The 20575-nt window shown below is 30.2% G+C and overlaps 2 protein-coding genes across 2 annotated transcripts in view; one reads left to right on the top strand and one right to left on the bottom strand.

The window, feature by feature from the left end:
- The window catches only part of LOC111632645 (BTB/POZ domain-containing protein 2-like), a 51619-nt gene that overhangs the window by 23402 nt on the left and 7642 nt on the right, over positions 1-20575 (bottom strand). Inside the window, exon 2 of the mRNA XM_023377139.1 lies at positions 729-1586. Coding sequence (XP_023232907.1) covers positions 729-1522 — 794 coding nt within the window. The 5' untranslated portion in view covers positions 1523-1586. The remainder of the gene's footprint in view (positions 1-728; positions 1587-20575) is intronic.
- Positions 3292-5502, top strand: LOC111632647. Its single transcript, XM_023377140.1, has one exon. It carries the CDS (start codon positions 3292-3294, stop codon positions 5500-5502), a length of 2211 nt encoding a protein of 736 aa, XP_023232908.1.

The following is a 20575-nucleotide window of genomic DNA, read 5'->3' as shown; positions in this document are numbered from 1 at the left end:
ATCCTCTGATCCATCTAGTTAATATGAAATGCAGTATTTCTTGAATGACTTTGCTATCAGCTCTTGAGGAATGCTTTTCTACAAACCTGATTTCCACATATTAAAACCAAAAGATTATAATGAACATGACCGGAAAAAGTTTATTTTTAATGAATCAGAATGTACAAATATTCATTTAAAACATCAATTTAACAAATATAAAATAACTACATTTATAATCGTTGCTAAGTAATCAGATATTTTTGGACCATCTCTTTTGAAAGCGACATTCCCCTTGACCTTAATAGCATCCTGCTATAATACACTGTTCACTAGAAATTATTACAAAATCACAAAGAATCCTTTGCTCACATGTATAGGACAAACTAGATTTTTGAAACAGTGAAAACCTCGTCTTATACACAAGTAAATACAATATATTGTGTTACAAATACACACTGAGAAGCAATCTTGTTCCTAAAATGCATTTCTATGAAATGTAGTAATACTTGAAAATATAGGTTTTTGGCAAGCTTACCTGCTGTAATATACAAACTATGTCTATATAGCCATATACATATAGTTCATATATTATAGTATAAATAATAAAAATAAAAAAAAGTCTTGTTCTAATAATGATAGTGAATAGGTATTAAATCATATCAAACTTTTCATAAAATATAAATTTTCATGTTATAATGCATCAATATCATAAAAATTAAAATTTTAAGAAAAAATAAAACACTAACCTGACTACAGCATTAAAAAGTTTGGCTTCCCGTATTCTTAGAGTATCTCTTTCTAATACAACACACAATGTATCATGATCAATGTCTGTAAATCCTTCTGCTGCCAAAGCCTCAGAAGTATACTTGTCAATAGTTTCTAAACAAAGAGCAGCAAGTTGTGGTTCATCAAAGAGCCTTGCCTGAGTTAACAACATAAATGCATTATCACTACTAAGATTTGATTTCAAAAAATCGACACAAGCCTTCTCTAAAGCAGGCACAGCATATTTTTTGGCAGTATATAATGTCATCATCACTGTTTCTGGTCCAATCTGAACTTCATCTGAATAAAGGAAACGAAGCAAAGCTAAAAATGCTGCTGGTTCTACATCAGGAAGTTCAATTTCTTCAGATGTAGTGGCCATAGCACCATTAAACATAGCATCAAACACAGCACTTCCAACAGATAAAACAAATTTGTGGGCAGGTATCCTCTGTTGCTGAACTCCTTTACCCACAATAAAATGAACATCACTTAATATTTCTTTATTAAATATAAATGCTAAACGATCTTTAATAGTAGGTTTAGAGGCTTGCCAATTAAACATTACATGGCTAGCATAATTTACTGTTCCAGCATTCACTGCAGCAGTGACTGCAGTGTTCAAAAGAGAGTCATCATGGCTTCTTCGATTTCCACTTTCTCGATCTCTATTTTCTCTGTCTCTATGATTTCCTGGTACATTAACTGGAGCTTCGAGAACGTCTAGGCAAATATTTGAAGGGATATTTGTATGTGGATTGCTAGAAGACATGTTAGAAGAATTTCTAAGATCTACTAATTCACTGTGATTAAAAACACAGTTATTGTTTTGAAACCTGCAACAAAAATAAAAACAAATGATTTTTCAAAAATATTATAATACATATTTTGTCAATTATAACTCATAAATAATAGAAATTTATTAGACGTCTGTAAAATAAAAATCAGAATTCACTTTAATAATAGAACTAAAAATTTTCTAGAAGTAGATCACGCATTGTCAATACAATTTTTAATTCAATTTAAACTTTGTTCATGTATGAGTAATTCAAATGATTGATAAATAAAAACTATTTCAAAAGTACAGTTTAATATTAATCCTTCCTATTTCAACAAAAATTACACATAAATAATATATATATATATATATATTCGTTCAAGCAATGCCAGGCTCATCTGTTAGTGTATATATATGTATATATATACACTAACAGATGAGCCTGGCATTGCTTGAACAAAAAATAACGATAGCAAAGATTAACTAGAAAGAAATATTAACACTGGAGTTGATAAATTACCCAACTTCACTGCCTGTAATCGGTGTTCTTCTTCTCCAAAGCAGAGAACTTTGCAAACGTTTTCGAACCTAATGTGGTTCTTCTTCAGCGCCTGAAGAAGAACCACATTAGGTTCAAAAACGTTTGCAAAGTTCTATGCTTTGGAGAAGAAGAACACCAGTTACAGGCAGTGAAGTTGGGTAAGCAAAGATTAAGATTATTAGATTATAGCCGATCTTACCCGTTTTAACTGAGTGCAAGAATTAGGTCCCCCCACTTCCGAGACTAAGTAGAAAATTTTTAGATATCTGCTTACCACACTGGGATAACGATAATTAAGATTCACAGCAACCACTAACCAGTGCATAGTACCACAAAGAGATAAATAACAAATGTTTTTGTAACCCCTTCTGGGTTCTTCTTCAGGTTTACTAAATTCGAAAATTAAGCTGGATCTTCCCAAATCATTCATAAATATAAAATTGAACATTAAGACGAAGAGTTCAAATAAAGCGAACTTATGTGCATGCACTCCCTGTGTCAACTTTATGTACGATGGAACACTAAATATCGTTGAGAATTTTTAGAACGGTCTAAAAATATGTTTGATTTCCGGAATAAATCCAAAAAAAAAAGACATTTAAAACAGTACAGTAGAAGCCAAGTTCTTTGGGGTAATCCTTAACCTTCTCTCTCGCCCCTGTGGTGGGAATTTTGAAAAATCCCTTCTTAATGTGCATTCTCATGTTGTACCCTAACTGTATACCAAATTTCAACTTTCAACTCCTAACTGTTTGGGCTCTGCAATTATTATAATCATTATCAACCCATCTCAATTATATTATAAGATATACTGTATATATCATATCTAATGATGATAAAAGTTTCCAGTATTCATGATAAAATACTTTCCTTACTGGAACCACACAATAAATAAAAATCAACACCTTTAAACATCCAGCAAATCGTTTTTTAATATTTAAAAACGCTTTCGAACGCTTTAAGCGATCATCATCAGTTAACATTTGTGAATCGAACGAAGAAATTCGAAAATTACGTAAAACGAAATTCAAAAAGCGATTACATAAATATATGTAAATACGTTAACATTTACCAAGTTTAAATAATCTTAAGAATTATAAAAGAAATAAAATAAATTATATGCATCCAATAAAAATTATCTTATATAATCTTCCCGCTTACATACAGAGTGAGAACGAAATTCGAATTTCTTAGCCAATGTCGGTTGAATGGGGTTTTCCCTATGTCAATTCATCGCATCAGACTTCCTGTGGATTGTCGCAGTTTGTTGCCGAAGTTGAAGAATTTATGCCTCAATAAGGCCATCAGATGTACAAGACGCCTATATTATAGATTGCTGCACCATCTCATAAATTTGGAAAATGAACTTTATAAGGAGAATCAAGATCTTTTGAAGGAGGTTAATATCAGGGTGATTGCTTTATCTTACTCCTTAGAGAATAGGCTGAAACGCAAGTATATTAAGAAGCTAAAATGGCTATTCAAGCGCCATAATATTAAACCGAGGGTAAGAAAAACGATGTTTTTAACCGCTTGGGACAACATTTCTCCCCCTCAATGCTTGTTGAATGCTTTGGAGTACGGTCCTTGCTTTGCTCCTACACCGATAGTACGCCCGGAGGACATCATTCCGAATGTTGAATTGCTTGTAAAGAACATGAGTTTAACTATGCAGGATTACTGTAGATGGAAAGCGAGATTCCAAGCCGAAAATGAGAAACGAAACAACAAAAACGCGTTACGTTTCCAAACATGTATAAAAGAAACCAGAGACTGGCTCAGAAGGAATGATGTTGTACTCATAAAAGCGGATAAAACAAAGGGTATGGTGCTCATTAAGAGGGATTCATATAGAAGGAAATTGCATGAATACATTATTAGTACAGAATCACTTATTGCACCGAATAATTTTTTAGAAGCTTTACAACAAAGGGTGAGAAGATTTACGCTAACCCCTTTGGCCTGTCTTCTGGATATGGAGAGGGCTGTTGTGCAGACCCCGAGAACCCCAAGAATTTTCGCGTTCGGAAAGACACATAAGCCAGGAACACAGCTGCGCCCTGTTGTGGAGAAGTGTAATGCTCCTACGTTCAAGTTGGAGAAACAACTGGTTAAGTTTATACGGAAAAATATGCAAGACTCGCCTTTTTCGGTAAAAAATGCGGTGGAGTTGCTAAGAAAGTTGGAGGATGTCATGCTTATGGATAAAGAATGGATGACGGTTTTAGATTACAAAGCTCTGTACCCGTCAATTAAATTACCTCCCTGCTTTTGCGCCCTGAGAGACTTTTTGTTAGCAAAAATTAGCAATTCTATGAAATACCACATGGAGATCTTGGAATTGGCGGATTTAGTATGCCACACATCTTTCTTTCAATTTGAAGATAAAACTTACTTACAGACACGGGGCGTACCGATGGGTAGCCCCATGTCAGCTATACTCTGCGAATTAGTGTTGCGTAATCTCGAAAATGATATACTCCCCTCATTCCAGGAAGACATATTGGCTTACGCAAGATATGTGGACGATATCTTTATTTTATGGAAAGATAATCACAGAGTTAATCAGTTTTTAGATCGGATCAACGACAACCCGTATGGGTTAACTCTGGAGCTGGAACAAGAAAATGGAAGCATTGTTAATTTTTTAGATTTAACTATATCTTGCAAAGATGGTGAAATCGGAACAGATATATACCGGAAACCTACTTATCTTCCTATCGTCATTCCTAGGAACTCCGCAGACCCTGAGCATATAAAAATGGCCGTTTTTCGTTCGTGGATAAGGAGGGCACACACGCATTGCACCAGCGTCTGCGACACTTACAAAGAATTAGAGTATATAAAAAACATGGCGATGCAGCAAGGATACCGTAGAGAAAGAATAGATGCCCTCATCGCGAATTGTCGGAAGCGACTCCCCTCTCAGGGAGGGAATCAACGCAAAGAGAGAATCGTACTCAATTACATACCGTTCCTTAAAGGAATGGTTAAGAAAGTTACCAGGGATAAGGATGTACGGATAGTTTACAAACGTAATCCCACCGTATACAGGCTCTTAAGGAACGATAAAGGCAATTACGAACGCAGCGCAATGGCAGGGGTGTACTCTATACCATTAAAAGACCGTAGATTTAACACCAATCTAGTGTACATAGGGGCAACCTTAAGAAACTTAAAGAAAAGGATTGCTGAACATAAGCAATCAGTCAATAAAAACATAGACTCTACGGTGCTTGCGGCCTTTGCCAAGCAGCAGAATATCGAAGTCTTTTGGGATCGGGCGTCGATCATTAAAGCCACAAAATCCAGGCAGGCTGTGAAACATCTGGAAAAACTAGAAATTCACAAGGCGCAAATGCACACAAGCTGTATTAATCATAGGGATGCTGACGGATTATCGTCGGCATGGAAATCCTTCTACGATGAGTGACGTAATTTATGTAAGCGGGAAGATTATATAAGATAATTTTTATTGGATGCATATAATTTATTTTATTTCTTTATTTAGTTTTATCTTTTATAATTCTTAAGATTATTTAAACTTGGTAAATGTTAACGTATTTACATATATTTATGTAACCGCTTTTTGAATTTCGTTTTACGTAATTTTCGAATTTCTTCGTTCGATTCACAAATGTTAACTGATGATGATCGCTTAAAGCGTTCGAAAGCGTTTTTAAATATTAAAAAACGATTTGCTGGATGTTTAAAGGTGTTGATTTTTATTTAGTATTCATGATATTTATTCTTTACGAAATATAAGTTTTAATAAAAGAAATTTTTTTAATATCCATATAATATATCATCAGATAACTTTTATTGATGTATTTATGTATGCTACATATTAACCTTCCATTCCAAAAATTAATGCAATAAGCCATTATAGGCCAAAAGTTACATAAGCAAATTTATCATATACAATGAGATCATCATCTGAACAAGTTAAGATATATTTTCCAATTAAAAGTACCCAATATAATTAACATTTAAAGAACTACACATTTAAATTCAACTTGGCATTATTATACATAAAACATAAAAAAATGTAACTGAATAGTGATTAAAACACAAACTTAATTTAAAATATTCTTTTTGATATTTTAGCATTTCTATAGGTAGCATTTTCTAATGTATGATATAATTCAAGAGACATTTACCTATGTTCTACATTTAAAGAACATTACATGTAACATTAATGCAGTGTTCACCCGAGAAATTTTTACTGGTTGGTTGGAATAAATAATAGTCAAGTGGGGAAAAAAATATTTTGCATATTAACTTGTGTGAATAGGAAATGGCATTGTGTTCCTTGTGCATCTAAATTGTGAAGTATTATACAGTTTTCTGCAGTGGCATGATGCCATTGGAAGCAGTGGATGCGCCGCTTCCCATGTATTTTCTAAAAAATAAATACATATTAATTTGAATTATATGAAAATAATCGCACAATATTTTATTATAACTGCATTATGTATCTTATTACAAATTTCTATACTACACATGAAAAAAGAAAAAAGTAAGATTGCTATTTTATATTCAAATATTAGTGGCGAAGTGGAAGTGCTGTATTGTCAGCATCCAAAAAGCCAGATTCGCGCATGCGCTTTACAGAGCACCAACCTCACCCAGTTTAGCTGGTGGAAGTCTAGGACCTCAGATGGATGTTACACGTATACTGCATCCAATTCTATCCAGGACCGGTTCTGGGCTGTTAGCCACCCACCTGCTAGGTACTTGGCCGCCCTCGCCTGATTACGTGAATCATGAGTAGATTTATAACTTAACCCAACCGATAAGAATTTACTGGTATGTTTTTATGATAGTTCTGTATAGTTGAGAAGTTAAAAAAAATCCATTAAAATATTTGATATTTTTATTCCGCTCTCCGCTTTTATATTACTCATGAATTTCAATGTTAAACCAGTGATATTACAATTTCATATATCCCATCTTTAAGGGGATGTAGAAAAAACGTAAAATTCTTGTATAATGCTAAAAAATTAACTGTTACTTTGGTAGCATCATTTACAACTAAATTTGATGAATGAGAGAGATGCACAAGGTACAGAAAAAGCTCTAGAATTTATTTTCCTTAAATTTACGATTTATGTATCTGTTTGTCATAAAAATTTGTCTTTCCACTTTTTTCCCAAGACTACAGATATTCAAGTACGAAGTAATCGGTTTCGACTTATTTCTACTTAAGAAGTAGTTAAATAATTAAGCGATTAGGGAATTGGAAACATAAATAAAACCCTGCTGAAAGAGCTGGAATATTACTTAAAAGCTTAACCGACCCAATCCATAGCCAAGTACAGTGGAGACTGATTTCTTTGTAATAATTAGACGTAATATAAGCAGAAATTTTTCCAGTTCAACGAGAGTGACCAAAAAGTTGTAAATTTTGGAAATTTCGGTAGACACCTGGTCCTAAAACAAACTACTTAGAAAACAAATGATTATTAAGTTTAACATATTTAGATTTTTACAGCTGTAATGAGAAACATTTAAAATTTACAACAACCCTGTTGCATCCTTTGAGATATGCTAGTGATGCAAGAAAAGAGACATCTGACATTGACCGGTATAGGCACCCTCGGGATTTGGCAGCCTGTGTGCATGCACACACCGCACACCTTGCAGGGCCGTCTCTGATTCCACTTGAAGGGAGCTATTTGACTAAGTGGTTAAGATTTATAAAGTAAAGATGATTTTATGTTATTTTTATATACGTTTCTTTACAGAGCTATATTAAATTATACAGTNGGGGAGCTATTTGACTAAGTGGTTAAGATTTATAAAGTAAAGATGATTTTATGTTATTTTTATATACGTTTCTTTACAGAGCTATATTAAATTATACAGTAGAGCCTCGAAAACTCGGCCTAATGTAGACCGAAGGGTGGCCGAGTTTGTGAAAATGCCAGGTTATCAGGAATTGGTTAAAAAAAATAAGTATGAGTGTTTCCTCAGAAAATACTGTACTGTACTTGTATGTATTGTTTACTTGAGAATACAACAGAGAATAAACTGCCCAAATACCCTTAAACAAAGGAAAAGTACATCTTTTATGAAGGCATAGAGCCTTTACTACATGAAAATGAAAATAAATGAATACACTGTGTACAGTAATTTACGTGATAAGACAGACCTCAGAAAAATACTTTATGAGGCATAAAGCTGTCTTTATCATGAAAATTAATTAACTAAGGATTTTTTTGCCCTGCCAGGGTGTGGCTGAGTTATCTGGAGTGCCAAGTCTATGACAACAATTGTTTGGCATTGACGGCCGCAAATTTCACGCCAATAAGCTGCCTGACTTTGTTTCATTATGTTATCAACTCAATTTCATATTTATTTTTACATTTTCACTTCACTGTCCTTCTCTGTTCGTTTTCCGTTATTTACCAATGTAAGTCATTTCATTGTTATTCACATTTGATATCATCATTTATCACATACTGCCATGACGCTACCATGACGTCTGTCTGATACAACTGTCAAGAATTAACGCAATTGGCGAAGCGTAGTGACAGCGGGCCAATAGAGAGCAGGGTCCTTGCCATAATGCAATTTGCACACCAATTTTCGTATGTGCGTTAATCAAGCCGAATAGTTTGGCCGAATNAATTTTCTGGGCGATAGAGTAAAACATTATATTAAGAATAATTAGATATTTTATTCGTTATATCGTACAATAATTAAACAAATAACATTATACTAGTCTATGGTCACTAGTCTATTCAATGCAGTACGAATTTGGCATTAGCCTTGGCCCTCGGCATTGGAATTTTGAAGTGAAGGGGGCGATACTACGTAACGGTTTTATTGACGGGGGCAATACTACGTTGAAGGGGGCAACGATTAGTTACAGGTTGAGAAACACTGTTCTAATCTATGGCATATTGTTAAATTTTAAAGTTTATTCCTAGACTAGAAGAGATTTATTATAAAATATTTAATGATGTAATATACTATACAATAAATATTGCAAATTAAGACAAACACTTTGAAAATGCAAAAATAGTCTATTTTTATGCAAATAAAATTTCAAATAAAACACTATATAGATAATTTTTTAATTAATACTTAATAAAACACAATACTAGTGTTTACTATGCCACAAACTAATTTTTACTTACTTTTAAATAAATCATTTTTACTTATTTTCTATTTATCTTTATTCAAAACAATAATATATATAAAAATGAAAAAACTAGCTTAGTTAGCTGTATTGAAAGTCATATTTGTTACAAAACACCATGGGTGCTAACTAGCAAATAACTGTCAAGCAAAAAATCAGAAGAAAAGAAATCATAAGAGTTTTTGTGATGACTTATTTTCTGTCATTGCTACATATATATTTTTTAAAAATTTTTTATAAAGAGAAAAACTTTTTATTATCTGTATAACATCTGGAATTAAAAAACTATTTTTTTTTTGTTTGTTTTGATATCAAACTCACTGCTTGTTCTCACACACACACATATTATTGTTAAAATTTTTTCACAAAATTACCAATCAATTAGGCCTAGTTGCAACACACAGTGTCAATAAAATTATATTATTAAAAGAAAGTTACTTTTAAATTTTTAAAATATCTTGTCACTACTGAACAAATAAATTACAGTAGACCCTCAATTTAATGAATTGGATTTAACAGACAGAAAATTACTATCCTAAAGGAAAACTTTTTTTTTCTCTTCACAGTTAGAACCAGGGCTGCGAAGTCGGTAAACAAACACTCAACTCCGACTCCTGATAATTTTAGTAGGCTGACTCCAACTCCGGTATAATTAAATACAAAGTCATTTTATGGGGACAGAGGTGCTCATAGGGGTATCCTACTCTGAACTCTAAGGCCCTGTACACACTAGGCATTTTCAACGCGCGTTAGCTCAGCGTTTGACGAGCGTTTAGCAGAGCGTGCGCACTGGCCCGGTTTGGAAATGGATGTGGAAGTGATTGCTTGTGTGGCTCCTCTATCGTCGCTATAAAAGACGACGGCAGAGGCAAAGAGAATTTTGGGTGCACCCAATATTACAAGATAGACTGACGCATGAAATGTTTGCGAAGTTGTATCCAAAACTAAGACAAAATAAATTCAAGTTTTTTAATTCTTTTAAAATATCTATAAAATCCTTTGACGATGGTTGGTCTNAAAGTAAAGATGATTTTATGTTATTTTTATATACGTTTCTTTACAGAGCTATATTAAATTATACATTTCATTGTTATTCACATTTGATATCATCATTTATCACATACTGCCATGACGCTACCATGACGTCTGTCTGATACAACTGTCAAGAATTAACGCAATTGGCGAAGCGTAGTGACAGCAGGCCAATAGAGAGCAGGGTCCTTGCCATAATGCAATTTGCACACCAATTTTCGTATGTGCGTTAATCAAGCCGAATAGTTTGGCCGAATATTCGGCTATTTGGCCACGCTCCTGGCCGAATATACTATTCGTTGCAACACTAATAAAAAGCCTTTTTTCATTTCAAACATATTTATGCCAATGGCATGAAAGTAAGTCACCAGCACCTACTGGAGGACAAAATGATGAAAAAGCATTATAATTAAATATATCCTGAAAAAGTATGAAACCAAGCAATAAAATAAAATCTAATGTTTCTTATACTTTCAGGTAGTAATAAATAACATCCAAAGAATAATGCATATGCAACTTAGCAAAAAAGTTTCCAGCATACAAATGACAAAATTGTGTCATCAGCTTATGCGGCATCATATGATGCAAAATTATATCAGCAGAAAAAATATTAAAATGAATAAATCACTAATTTGTACATTTACAGAATCTCACTTTCACTTATAGAAATATATTGTAGAAAACAAGAAATTTTCCTTTACCAAGCAGAGAAACATTGTAGAACCTGGTTCCCAATGGAGAAAAACATTAAGTGAAAAAAAAAACAGAAAAATAAAGACTTCTTTCTATGCATTGATTTACATTTGTTTCTTGATAAGTAACTAGTATTCTGACAACACAATGTCCAGAATAACATCTTACAATTGGTGCCAGTAGAATGAAACCATAATTCCAAGATGGATTGCAACATGATTAATAGAAATTATTTGTTGGCCATACAATACCTTATGTTTGATTCCTAACTTTTATGCATCTTTTCAAAATATCAGCAAATATCTAAAAGTTTTCTAATGTATTTCTTGGTAATTGATTGCTTACCAAGAAATGCAACATATGTTTCATTTTGTTATGTCTAGTATGTTGATCTATGAATATCACAACTGTTCTTATTTTGGCAAGTAATATCCTATTTCTCCTTATAGCAACAGAATTTATTTTACTTGATTTTCTAAATCATTTCTGTACTATAAAAACAAAAAATATTTCTAATTTTTATTTCCATATTTTCTCATTTCAAAAAAATGTGCACTAGAGTTTTACAATTTATAAGTTTTAACAGTTTGACATGTCAATCAATCAGATTAATTAGCCAAGTAGTCAGCAATATCAGCTAGGTGAAATAAAGTCCAAAAGGGCCTAAGAAAACACTGATTAATGTAATGCTATTTTATTAAAAAACAAATGTATATTATTGGGACATTAAAAATTGCAACCTGTCTTTGTGACAATCATATTTTAATTTAAAATTCATGTGACTTTCAGTCCACAGTGGAAGTTTGTATGTAGTTAACTGGGCCTCAAGCCCCTAAGCATTCTATATCTGATCTCAATTTTCATCTAATCTATCTTACTCCATTCTCAAGATTAATGAAGGACAAACAGATGAATAGATGGGTGACATTGGAAATGTATACATCTGCAATTTGAAAATTGTAGCACAATAAATCAAATGCTAAATGATATATTTTAAACAAGAGCATATTATTTGTTATTAATTGAAAATAGACTATTCAAATACTAGACTACTTTATAAAATATTCCATTTATTCATTTTATTAATTTGATATCATATTTAAAATGAATATGTAATAAAATATTTGGTTAAATCATAAAAATTATAGAGAAATTAAGCCTCAAGATAAATGTATCTTATCTACACTAACCTTGACAAACTAAGTACAATTTATCAAAGTCTATCATCATTATATATAAACAATTCTTAAGAATGTTACTGATATGATTAAAATTTTTTTTTGAAAGTGAAAAGTATTGTAATAAAAAAATTTAAATATTGTATGCATCATATCAAGTTGCAAAACAAAAATAAATTAATCATATGAAATTTAAAAAATTATGTAAAATCATATAAATTTAATATTTCATTACTTCAAACTTTCTAAACCAGTTAATAAAATTTGTAAAAAAGCTGGTTATATAATCAAAGATTAAAACTTTATACAAATACAAAAATAAATAAAACAGCATTACTCTAGTTCAGGGCTTCTTAAACTGTGGGTCATGACCCCATTTAGCGAAATCTTGGGGTCGCGAGATTTTAATGTAAAAAATTGAAATTAATTTGTGAGAGTTTGAAAATGGCATGTTTTGTGTCATAAATTTCATGAGTTGCGCTTTGTGTCACTTCTGGTGCAGTGAGACAATAATTCAGCAACACTGATTGTAGTGTGAACTAGAGTAGTGTTGTTGTTTTTCAGTGTATTCCGTTGTCTCTGTTCCATTGTAATACAAGAGTGAACTGTGGTAGTACACCATTATTGTTTCTGCAAATTTGTATATATTTTTATTTTATATTTTTTGGGTCGCAAAAAAAACACAGTCATAAATGGGGTCGTGAATAAAAAAAAGTTTAAGAAGTCCTGCCCTAGTTGATAACAACACAAAGGACAAATCGTTGGTGCACAAGAATAGTGACACAACTCAAAAATTTCCAATTTTAAGTTTATTGTAGAAATGTATAGCAAACTCCCCATATTTTTATGTGGAAGAATGAACACTAATATTTATTTCCAAAAAAGATTTGAAAATTTTAAAAATCTAAGATCATGACAAAGCCTTGCAGAAAACAAACTTTTAAATGGCTGTTCTGGAAGATCTATTTTTTTGAGTTGTATCACTATTCTTGTGCACCATCAAAATGTCTTACAACCTTCCTTTGTATGCAACTAGAAGATGGAAGTAGCTACATTGCTGGATATGCACATTTAAATTTTGTTAATTAACCAGTTAATTAACAAAATTTACTTTTTAATATAAATTTTAATAATTTATTAGGCTGCTTTTTATATGGCTTCGTATCAATTAATTAAAAAAAAAAAGAATTTAGAAAAAAACTTTTGTCTATAATTAAAGTGAATTCAAAAAGATTTATCATATAGGAAAACATACCAATAGAAAGATAAAAATGAAGTATTTATTTGCACTCTATCATACATAAAAAATAAAAGAATGATTTCAGACTTATTGTACTTATTCATCCATGCAAATGATTATTTTTCCTAGAAATATACTCTCAAAATTACATTATTAGATAATATCAGGAAGAATAAAAATAGAAATACATTTTTTCCTTTAACTTCTTTAGCATAATCCTCTTTTAATAACAGTAATTTTAGATATAAAATTTAACTAATTGAAGAAATAATTCAATATTTTCACAATTTCAAATTTAATAACAATATAAATGAAAAAAAATTATGAAAAATATCAAATCTAACAATTTATATTTATTAAAATTGTCTGATTTTACTCTGTTTAAAATTAATATATAACTAATGTGTGTGTGTATATATATATATATACACACACACATATATATAAAGACATTATATATATATAAGACACATAGAAAATAATATTTTGTTTGTTTTACAAGCACGATATATCAATGTGATAGCAAATGGAACAGAACAAATATATCCATATTTTAAAATAATCTAAAACTACAAGTACAGTACCTAAAATGAATATACAGAAAACTGTTTATTGTAAAAATTATTTAGACCTATAGTATATTTTTACAAGATTTGAACTAATTTAAACTCTTCTTATAAAATTATTTAACAATTGCTGTGATTTTTATTTCTAAATTTTCTATCAAATGGATAAATTGTTTGATGAATTAGATACATATAATGTATCTAATTGATGCACAGCCAACTATATTTCAGTCACTAAAAGTTCTACATATTAAAAATATCAACAGAAGAAATGTTTTCTCAAAATGTTTAGAAACCATTCAATATTCTTGGATTTTTCATTATTGGTTTTTTTCCTTTCAAATATCAGTTTGAGGTAATTTTTAATAAAATTATTATTTTTTTAATCTAGAAATGCTCTAAATGTCTCATCATAAGCCCTAGTTATTATTATTATTTTCTCATATGACACAGGTTTTATTGGTAATCTGTCTTACTATAGGGATTGCTAAATTCAATCTCTTAATAATATAGATTTAATAGGATCAAAAAGAAAATACAAAAGGATCTTGCTAAATCTTGAAAGAATGATTTACTCTGTTTTCTTTCTAACCAATACCATGTATTATTTTTTATACCATTTCTATTTAGCTGGAAACCTCATATTATTAGACATATGTGATCTTTCTTCAATACAAATACAATTTCTAATTTGAATGGTTAAAAAAAAATGAGAATTTAGGGAGAATAGTGTTAAGACTAAGGTTATATCAAAACAGTTTCACTAGCCGATTCAGCCTATTATTGAGAAATGGAGGTCACTGACATACTGCATATGTTGAAGAATTTGCTAATAAGAGTATTGGATTGAGAACTAAGATTCTGAATATATAGCTGGCAGTTCTAAGGAACTTATCAGATAAAAGAGACAGTATATATGAGAGAAAGATTAATTTGATATTTATGACTGAGAAATTATATCCTTCAGTGAAAATTGAGTTTTAAGAGAACTATTATTAAAAATAAAGCATTTACAAATGTCTTAAGTATTGAATATGGTTTATATTATACTTCATATTGATTTATGTTTTACAGGAATCAACAGAGAAGGGACGTCTGGAAGACTGATCATTGGTAGTGTATAAAACTGGCAGTGAAGTTTTTTAAGAAGTTTTTGATCATTTTTCAATGCACTTTGTTCAGATGTCAGGAATTATAAATGGATATTGTAAATAAAATCAACTTACTTAAACCAAATAACCAAATAAGTAAGTCGATTTTATATTCAACCTGGTGTGTAAGAAAATTAAGGATATTGTAAATTAAATTAATGCTTATTTTGTTTTTTAAGAATTCAGATGAAAAAAATTCCAATGCTGTTGATTTAATAAATAATTTCCTCTTAATACCAAACTTATTGTTGATTTCAACTTTTACTGAAATATTAACTGAAAATTTTAGAAAATATCGAAAAATTTACAAATAATATACAAATTATCTAAGCTTTTACAATGAATCAAGTGTCATGAATAGATATTGTAGATAGAACTGATAATCATCCAAATTATATGCACAAGTTATTTATTTTTTTCTTTTTGAATAAAATGAAAACAATTATATTATTATTATTATCATTGCTATTATTACTAAGTCCTATTTGTTTGATTTCTTAAATATCAAAAATTTGATTTTAATCAGTTAGATATAAATTGTAAGCTTAGAGTTAAAAATTATTGAATGGTCTAATTCTTTGACTATTTAATAATGTCACTTTACAAAATTAAGTGAAAAAAATTATTCAATTTATAAAATGATCAAAGTAAAAGTATAATTGATAAATTTCTAACTTGTAAATATTAAAATTTCTATATGAATTCATTAAAATATTTGCATACAATGTAACTTGTTTTAAACAGTTGTCCTTCAGAATCAAAAAGCAAATGCTAAGAAATGAATTGAATATTAAAAATTGTTAATTATTCAGTTATAATAAAAGATAATGCATTAAAAATTAAAATTAGAAAATGCAGCTAAATTCAAAGAGATTTGATTTTTAATTATACCGTATGTGTATATGTATATAAATGTATATTTTTGTACTATAATTAAATATAAAATATATAATTAAAAATAAATTAAATAGCTATATATATACAGCTTTATTATTTAATCATATCTGTAAAGTGATAAGTGAAATTTTACCTAGGAATATTATATGATAAACATTAAAATATTTTCTGCCTAATATATATATAAAAATTTAGAGAAAAATATTACTATATCTTAAAATGTTAATAAAATTTAAAATAGCTTCTCAACTAGACAGTTACTGTTTGTTAGTGTTACACAACTATAAAGATACTAGAAATAAAATTCAGTTAGAAAAATAACCTAACTAAAAATTTACATAATAGTTAATTTATTATAAGTTTGCTTAGAGATAAATATAGCTCAATTCATCATCCATAATAGTTTCTAAATATATTTAAAACAAAATTAATAATATACTGTATTACAGAAATTCAGTTTCTTATAACCACCCAAAATCTCTCATCTCTTATAAATAAATTAATGACAGTAATGAAGAATTTGTCCTAGAATATTTATGTACATGTTTTATATTTAAGATAAATTTAAATAAATTTATCAAAGCACAATTGTATATAAAATTAACAAATGCTTTATTATCTGAAATAGCCTCATTTAAAATTTAACAGCTTCCATTTTTCTTACTTTCAAATTTATTTTATTTGATTAAGTTTATAAAATTTTATATATTTAAATAATAAATTTAAAATTTGTTAAAGAAACAATAATTAAAAATTTAACTTGGAAAGAGTAACAATCTTACAGAATTTATTACTAACAAAAATTGTAAACATTATTAAATTAGGCTAAAATCATTAAAAATATATTTTTTAAATGCTTTAAATTTAATTCTTAAGTGAAAAACTTCCTACTGGCCCTATCTAAATAACGAAAAGAACAGATATTAAATGATAAAAATGATGCATCTTCATTATATTTGTTGTAATGAAGACTTGTTATGTTTACTTCTTAATGTTTGCTTCCTTACAAAAGTTGTATGAAAAGGGTTTTTTTTTAAATTTGACAAAGGAAGTTTAAAGGAATAACAAAAAATTTTGTTAATGAATTTAATAAAATAAAAGAATGAACTAAAATTCTTTCATTTAGATAAAGCCAATTTTATTTGATAAGCTTCAGTCAAAATTTATAAAAAATACAAGCATCTTTTATCTTTTTTTTTACTAAAAGGTTTGAGATGAAATATTAAAAATTTATAAAATTTTATTTTAAAAATTGACAAATTTATACACATTTGAAAATACAGAATACCAATTGACATAATAAAATAAAATAATAATAATCATTACTATGTTTGCAGAATGAATTCTAATTAAGCAGAAATTTGATATAGATGTATGAATAAAATTTCTGTTTAATGGATACTCAAATAGAAAAAATCTTTGTATTTTTTCCTCTAAACAAAAAGTGAATCTTCTAATCCAGTGTTTCTCAATGGGGGCGATATCGTCCCCATGTGGGCGTTTTTCCATGTTGAAGGGGTGATTTGTAACTATTTATATTTTGGGGGCGAAAAACAATTTTCTGGGTGATAGAGTAAAACATTATATTAAGAATAATTAGATATTTTATTCGTTATATCGTACAATAATTAAACAAATAACATTATACTAGTCTATGGTCACTAGTCTATTCAATGCAGTACGAATTTGGCATTAGCCTTGGCCCTCGGCATTGGAATTTTGAAGTGAAGGGGGCGATACTACGTAACGGTTTTATTGACGGGGGCAACGATTAGTTACAGGTTGAGAAACACTGTTCTAATCTATGGCATATTGTTAAATTTTAAAGTTTATTCCTAGACTAGAAGAGATTTATTATAAAATATTTAATGATGTAATATACTATACAATAAATATTGCAAATTAAGACAAACACTTTGAAAATGCAAAAATAGTCTATTTTTATGCAAATAAAATTTCAAATAAAACACTATATAGATAATTTTTTAATTAATACTTAATAAAACACAATACTAATGTTTACTATGCCACAAACTAATTTTTACTTACTTTTAAATAAATCATTTTTACTTATTTTCTATTTATCTTTATTCAAAACAATAATATATATAAAAATGAAAAAACTAGCTTAGTTAGCTGTATTGAAAGTCATATTTGTTACAAAACACCATGGGTGCTAACTAGCAAATAACTGTCAAGCAAAAAATCAGAAGAAAAGAAATCATAAGAGTTTTTGTGATGACTTACTTTCTGTCATTGCTACATATATATTTTTTTAAAATTTTTTATAAAGAGAAAAACTTTTTATTATCTGTATAACATCTGGAATTAAAAAACTTTTTTTTTTGTTTGTTTTGATATCAAACTCACTGCTTGTTCTCACACACACATATTATTGTTAAAATTTTTTCACAAAATTACCAATCAATTAGGCCTAGTTGCAACACACAGTGTCAATAAAATTATATTATTAAAAGAAAGTTACTTTTAAATTTTTAAAATATCTTGTCACTACTGAACAAATAAATTACAGTAGACCCTCAATTTAATGAATTGGATTTAACAGACAGAAAATTACTATCCTAAAGGAAAACTTTTTTTTTCTCTTCACAGTTAGAACCAGGGCTGCGAAGTCGGTAAACAAACACTCAACTCCGACTCCTGATAATTTTAGTAGGCTGACTCCAACTCCGGTATAATTAAATACCAAGTCATTTTATGGGGACAGAGGTGCTCATAGGGGTATCCTACTCTGAACTCTAAGGCCCTGTACACACTAGGCATTTTCAACGTGCGTTAGCTCAGCGTTTGACGAGCGTTTAGCAGAGCGTGCGCACTGGCCCGGTTTGGAAATGGATGTGGAAGTGATTGCTTGTGTGGCTCCTCTATCGTCGCTATAAAAGACGATGGCAGAGGCAAAGAGAATTTTGGGTGCACCCAATATTACGAGATAGACTGACGCATGAAATGTTTGCGACGTTGTATCCAAAACTAAGACAAAATAAATTCAAGTTTTTTAATTCTTTTAAAATATCTATAAAATCCTTTGACGATGGTTGGTCTCTTTTAGATTTCATCAATAAATAGATCAGTATCGAAATGATCGTTCTCCATTTCAGCACATATATCTCAGCGCTCGGCTGACGCCCGCAAAACACGCGATCGCATGTACGGTAACATGGCAGCACATATATCTCAAAGCGCCCGTAAAGCGCTCGCAAAACGCGCGTTTTAACAAAAATCTATAAACGCGCGCTTGGCGTTTGAGTGTGTACGCCTACATAGAACTCTTGGTTCTTTAAAACGCGCGTTAAACGTGCGTTTAAAAGCGCGCGTTTAACACGCGTTGAAAAACGCCTAGTGTGTACACAGCCTAAAAGGAGCTCCAGGCATTTACCCAAATACTTTTATACATAGGTTGTTTTTCAAGCTCCAATGGTCCATAAAAAAAAAAAAAAAGACAAGTGTAAATAACAAAATGAATTTATTACCAAAAGTTAGGTACAGACATGGTTACTTTTCGACATAATCACTGTGAAGATTGACGAATTTGTTATATCTGTGGACGAGCTTTTCCATTCCCTTGTCATAGAATATTGCCACCAATGACTCAAGATGGACCCCAACGTTGTTTTGAAGATCATTATTAGTCTCGAACCTCTGCACTCCTAGACACTTTTCCTGTTCAGGAAAGAGGTGGAAGTCGCTCGGCACTAAATTGGGGCTATATGCTGAGTGTTTAAAGGTGTTGAAGACTTCCACCTCTTTCCTGAAGTGAAAACATGGCTAGCAGGGCAGTGGTTTGAGATTAATGAATTAATGACAATCTTCAAAACAACGTTGTTCACAATTCACTGGCAGCAACATTCTATGACAAGGGGATGGAAAAGCTCATCCACAGACATGACAAATGCCTCAATCTTCACGGTGACTACGTCAAAAAATAACAATGTTTGTACCTAACTTTTGGTAATAAATTCATTTTGTTATTTACACTTGTCTTACACTTGTTTTATGGACCATCAGAGCTTGAAAAACAAACTGCCTTCATAGTTAGTATTTTTAATATTTATTTGTATAAAAAAGTAATTTTTAACAAATATTTAATAAGAGGAGAAGGGGGGCGATAAAACTCTACATCTACATATATTCGAAAGCATTTGCACTTCGATTTTACCCTTACAGAAGAGTTAGTCCAACTAAAAAGTGTGCAATCTAGCTACTTCAGCCCCTTGTTCAGAAAAGAAAAATATATACTCTGATCAATTAGTCTGGCTCATTCAGAAAAATAGAATACAGTAGAGCGTTGATTATCCGAAAGTCAATCATCCGAAACATCAATTATCCGAAAGAATTCCAGTCGACAAATTTAAATTTTCGCCAGTGCTGTGGCGCTGCAATCTTTGGCTATGTCTTGGGCTACTCAAATATTTTACGTTTTTGATACTAAATTAACTTCTGAAGTATAATTTTTTATTGTTTTTATATTTTTTAATATATTTATTTTGTTTGTACAAAATAAAAAAATAATTTTTAACGATACAATAGTCTTCGTTAGGCTTAACATCGACGAAAATTCAACGCGAAGCGACACGCAACGGA

This window comes from Centruroides sculpturatus, unplaced genomic scaffold, assembly GCF_000671375.1.
Source record: "Centruroides sculpturatus isolate CEXI.00-Female unplaced genomic scaffold, Cexi_2.0 scaffold717, whole genome shotgun sequence".
Classification (NCBI taxonomy): domain Eukaryota; kingdom Metazoa; phylum Arthropoda; class Arachnida; order Scorpiones; family Buthidae; genus Centruroides; species Centruroides sculpturatus.
This window is presented reverse-complemented; position numbering and strand designations above follow the sequence as displayed.

What these genes read in the sequence shown, in the direction of transcription:
- LOC111632647 (XM_023377140.1), top strand. Translation starts at nt 3,292, where the DNA reads ATGTCAATTCATCGCATCAGACTTCCTGTGGATTGTCGCAGTTTGTTG.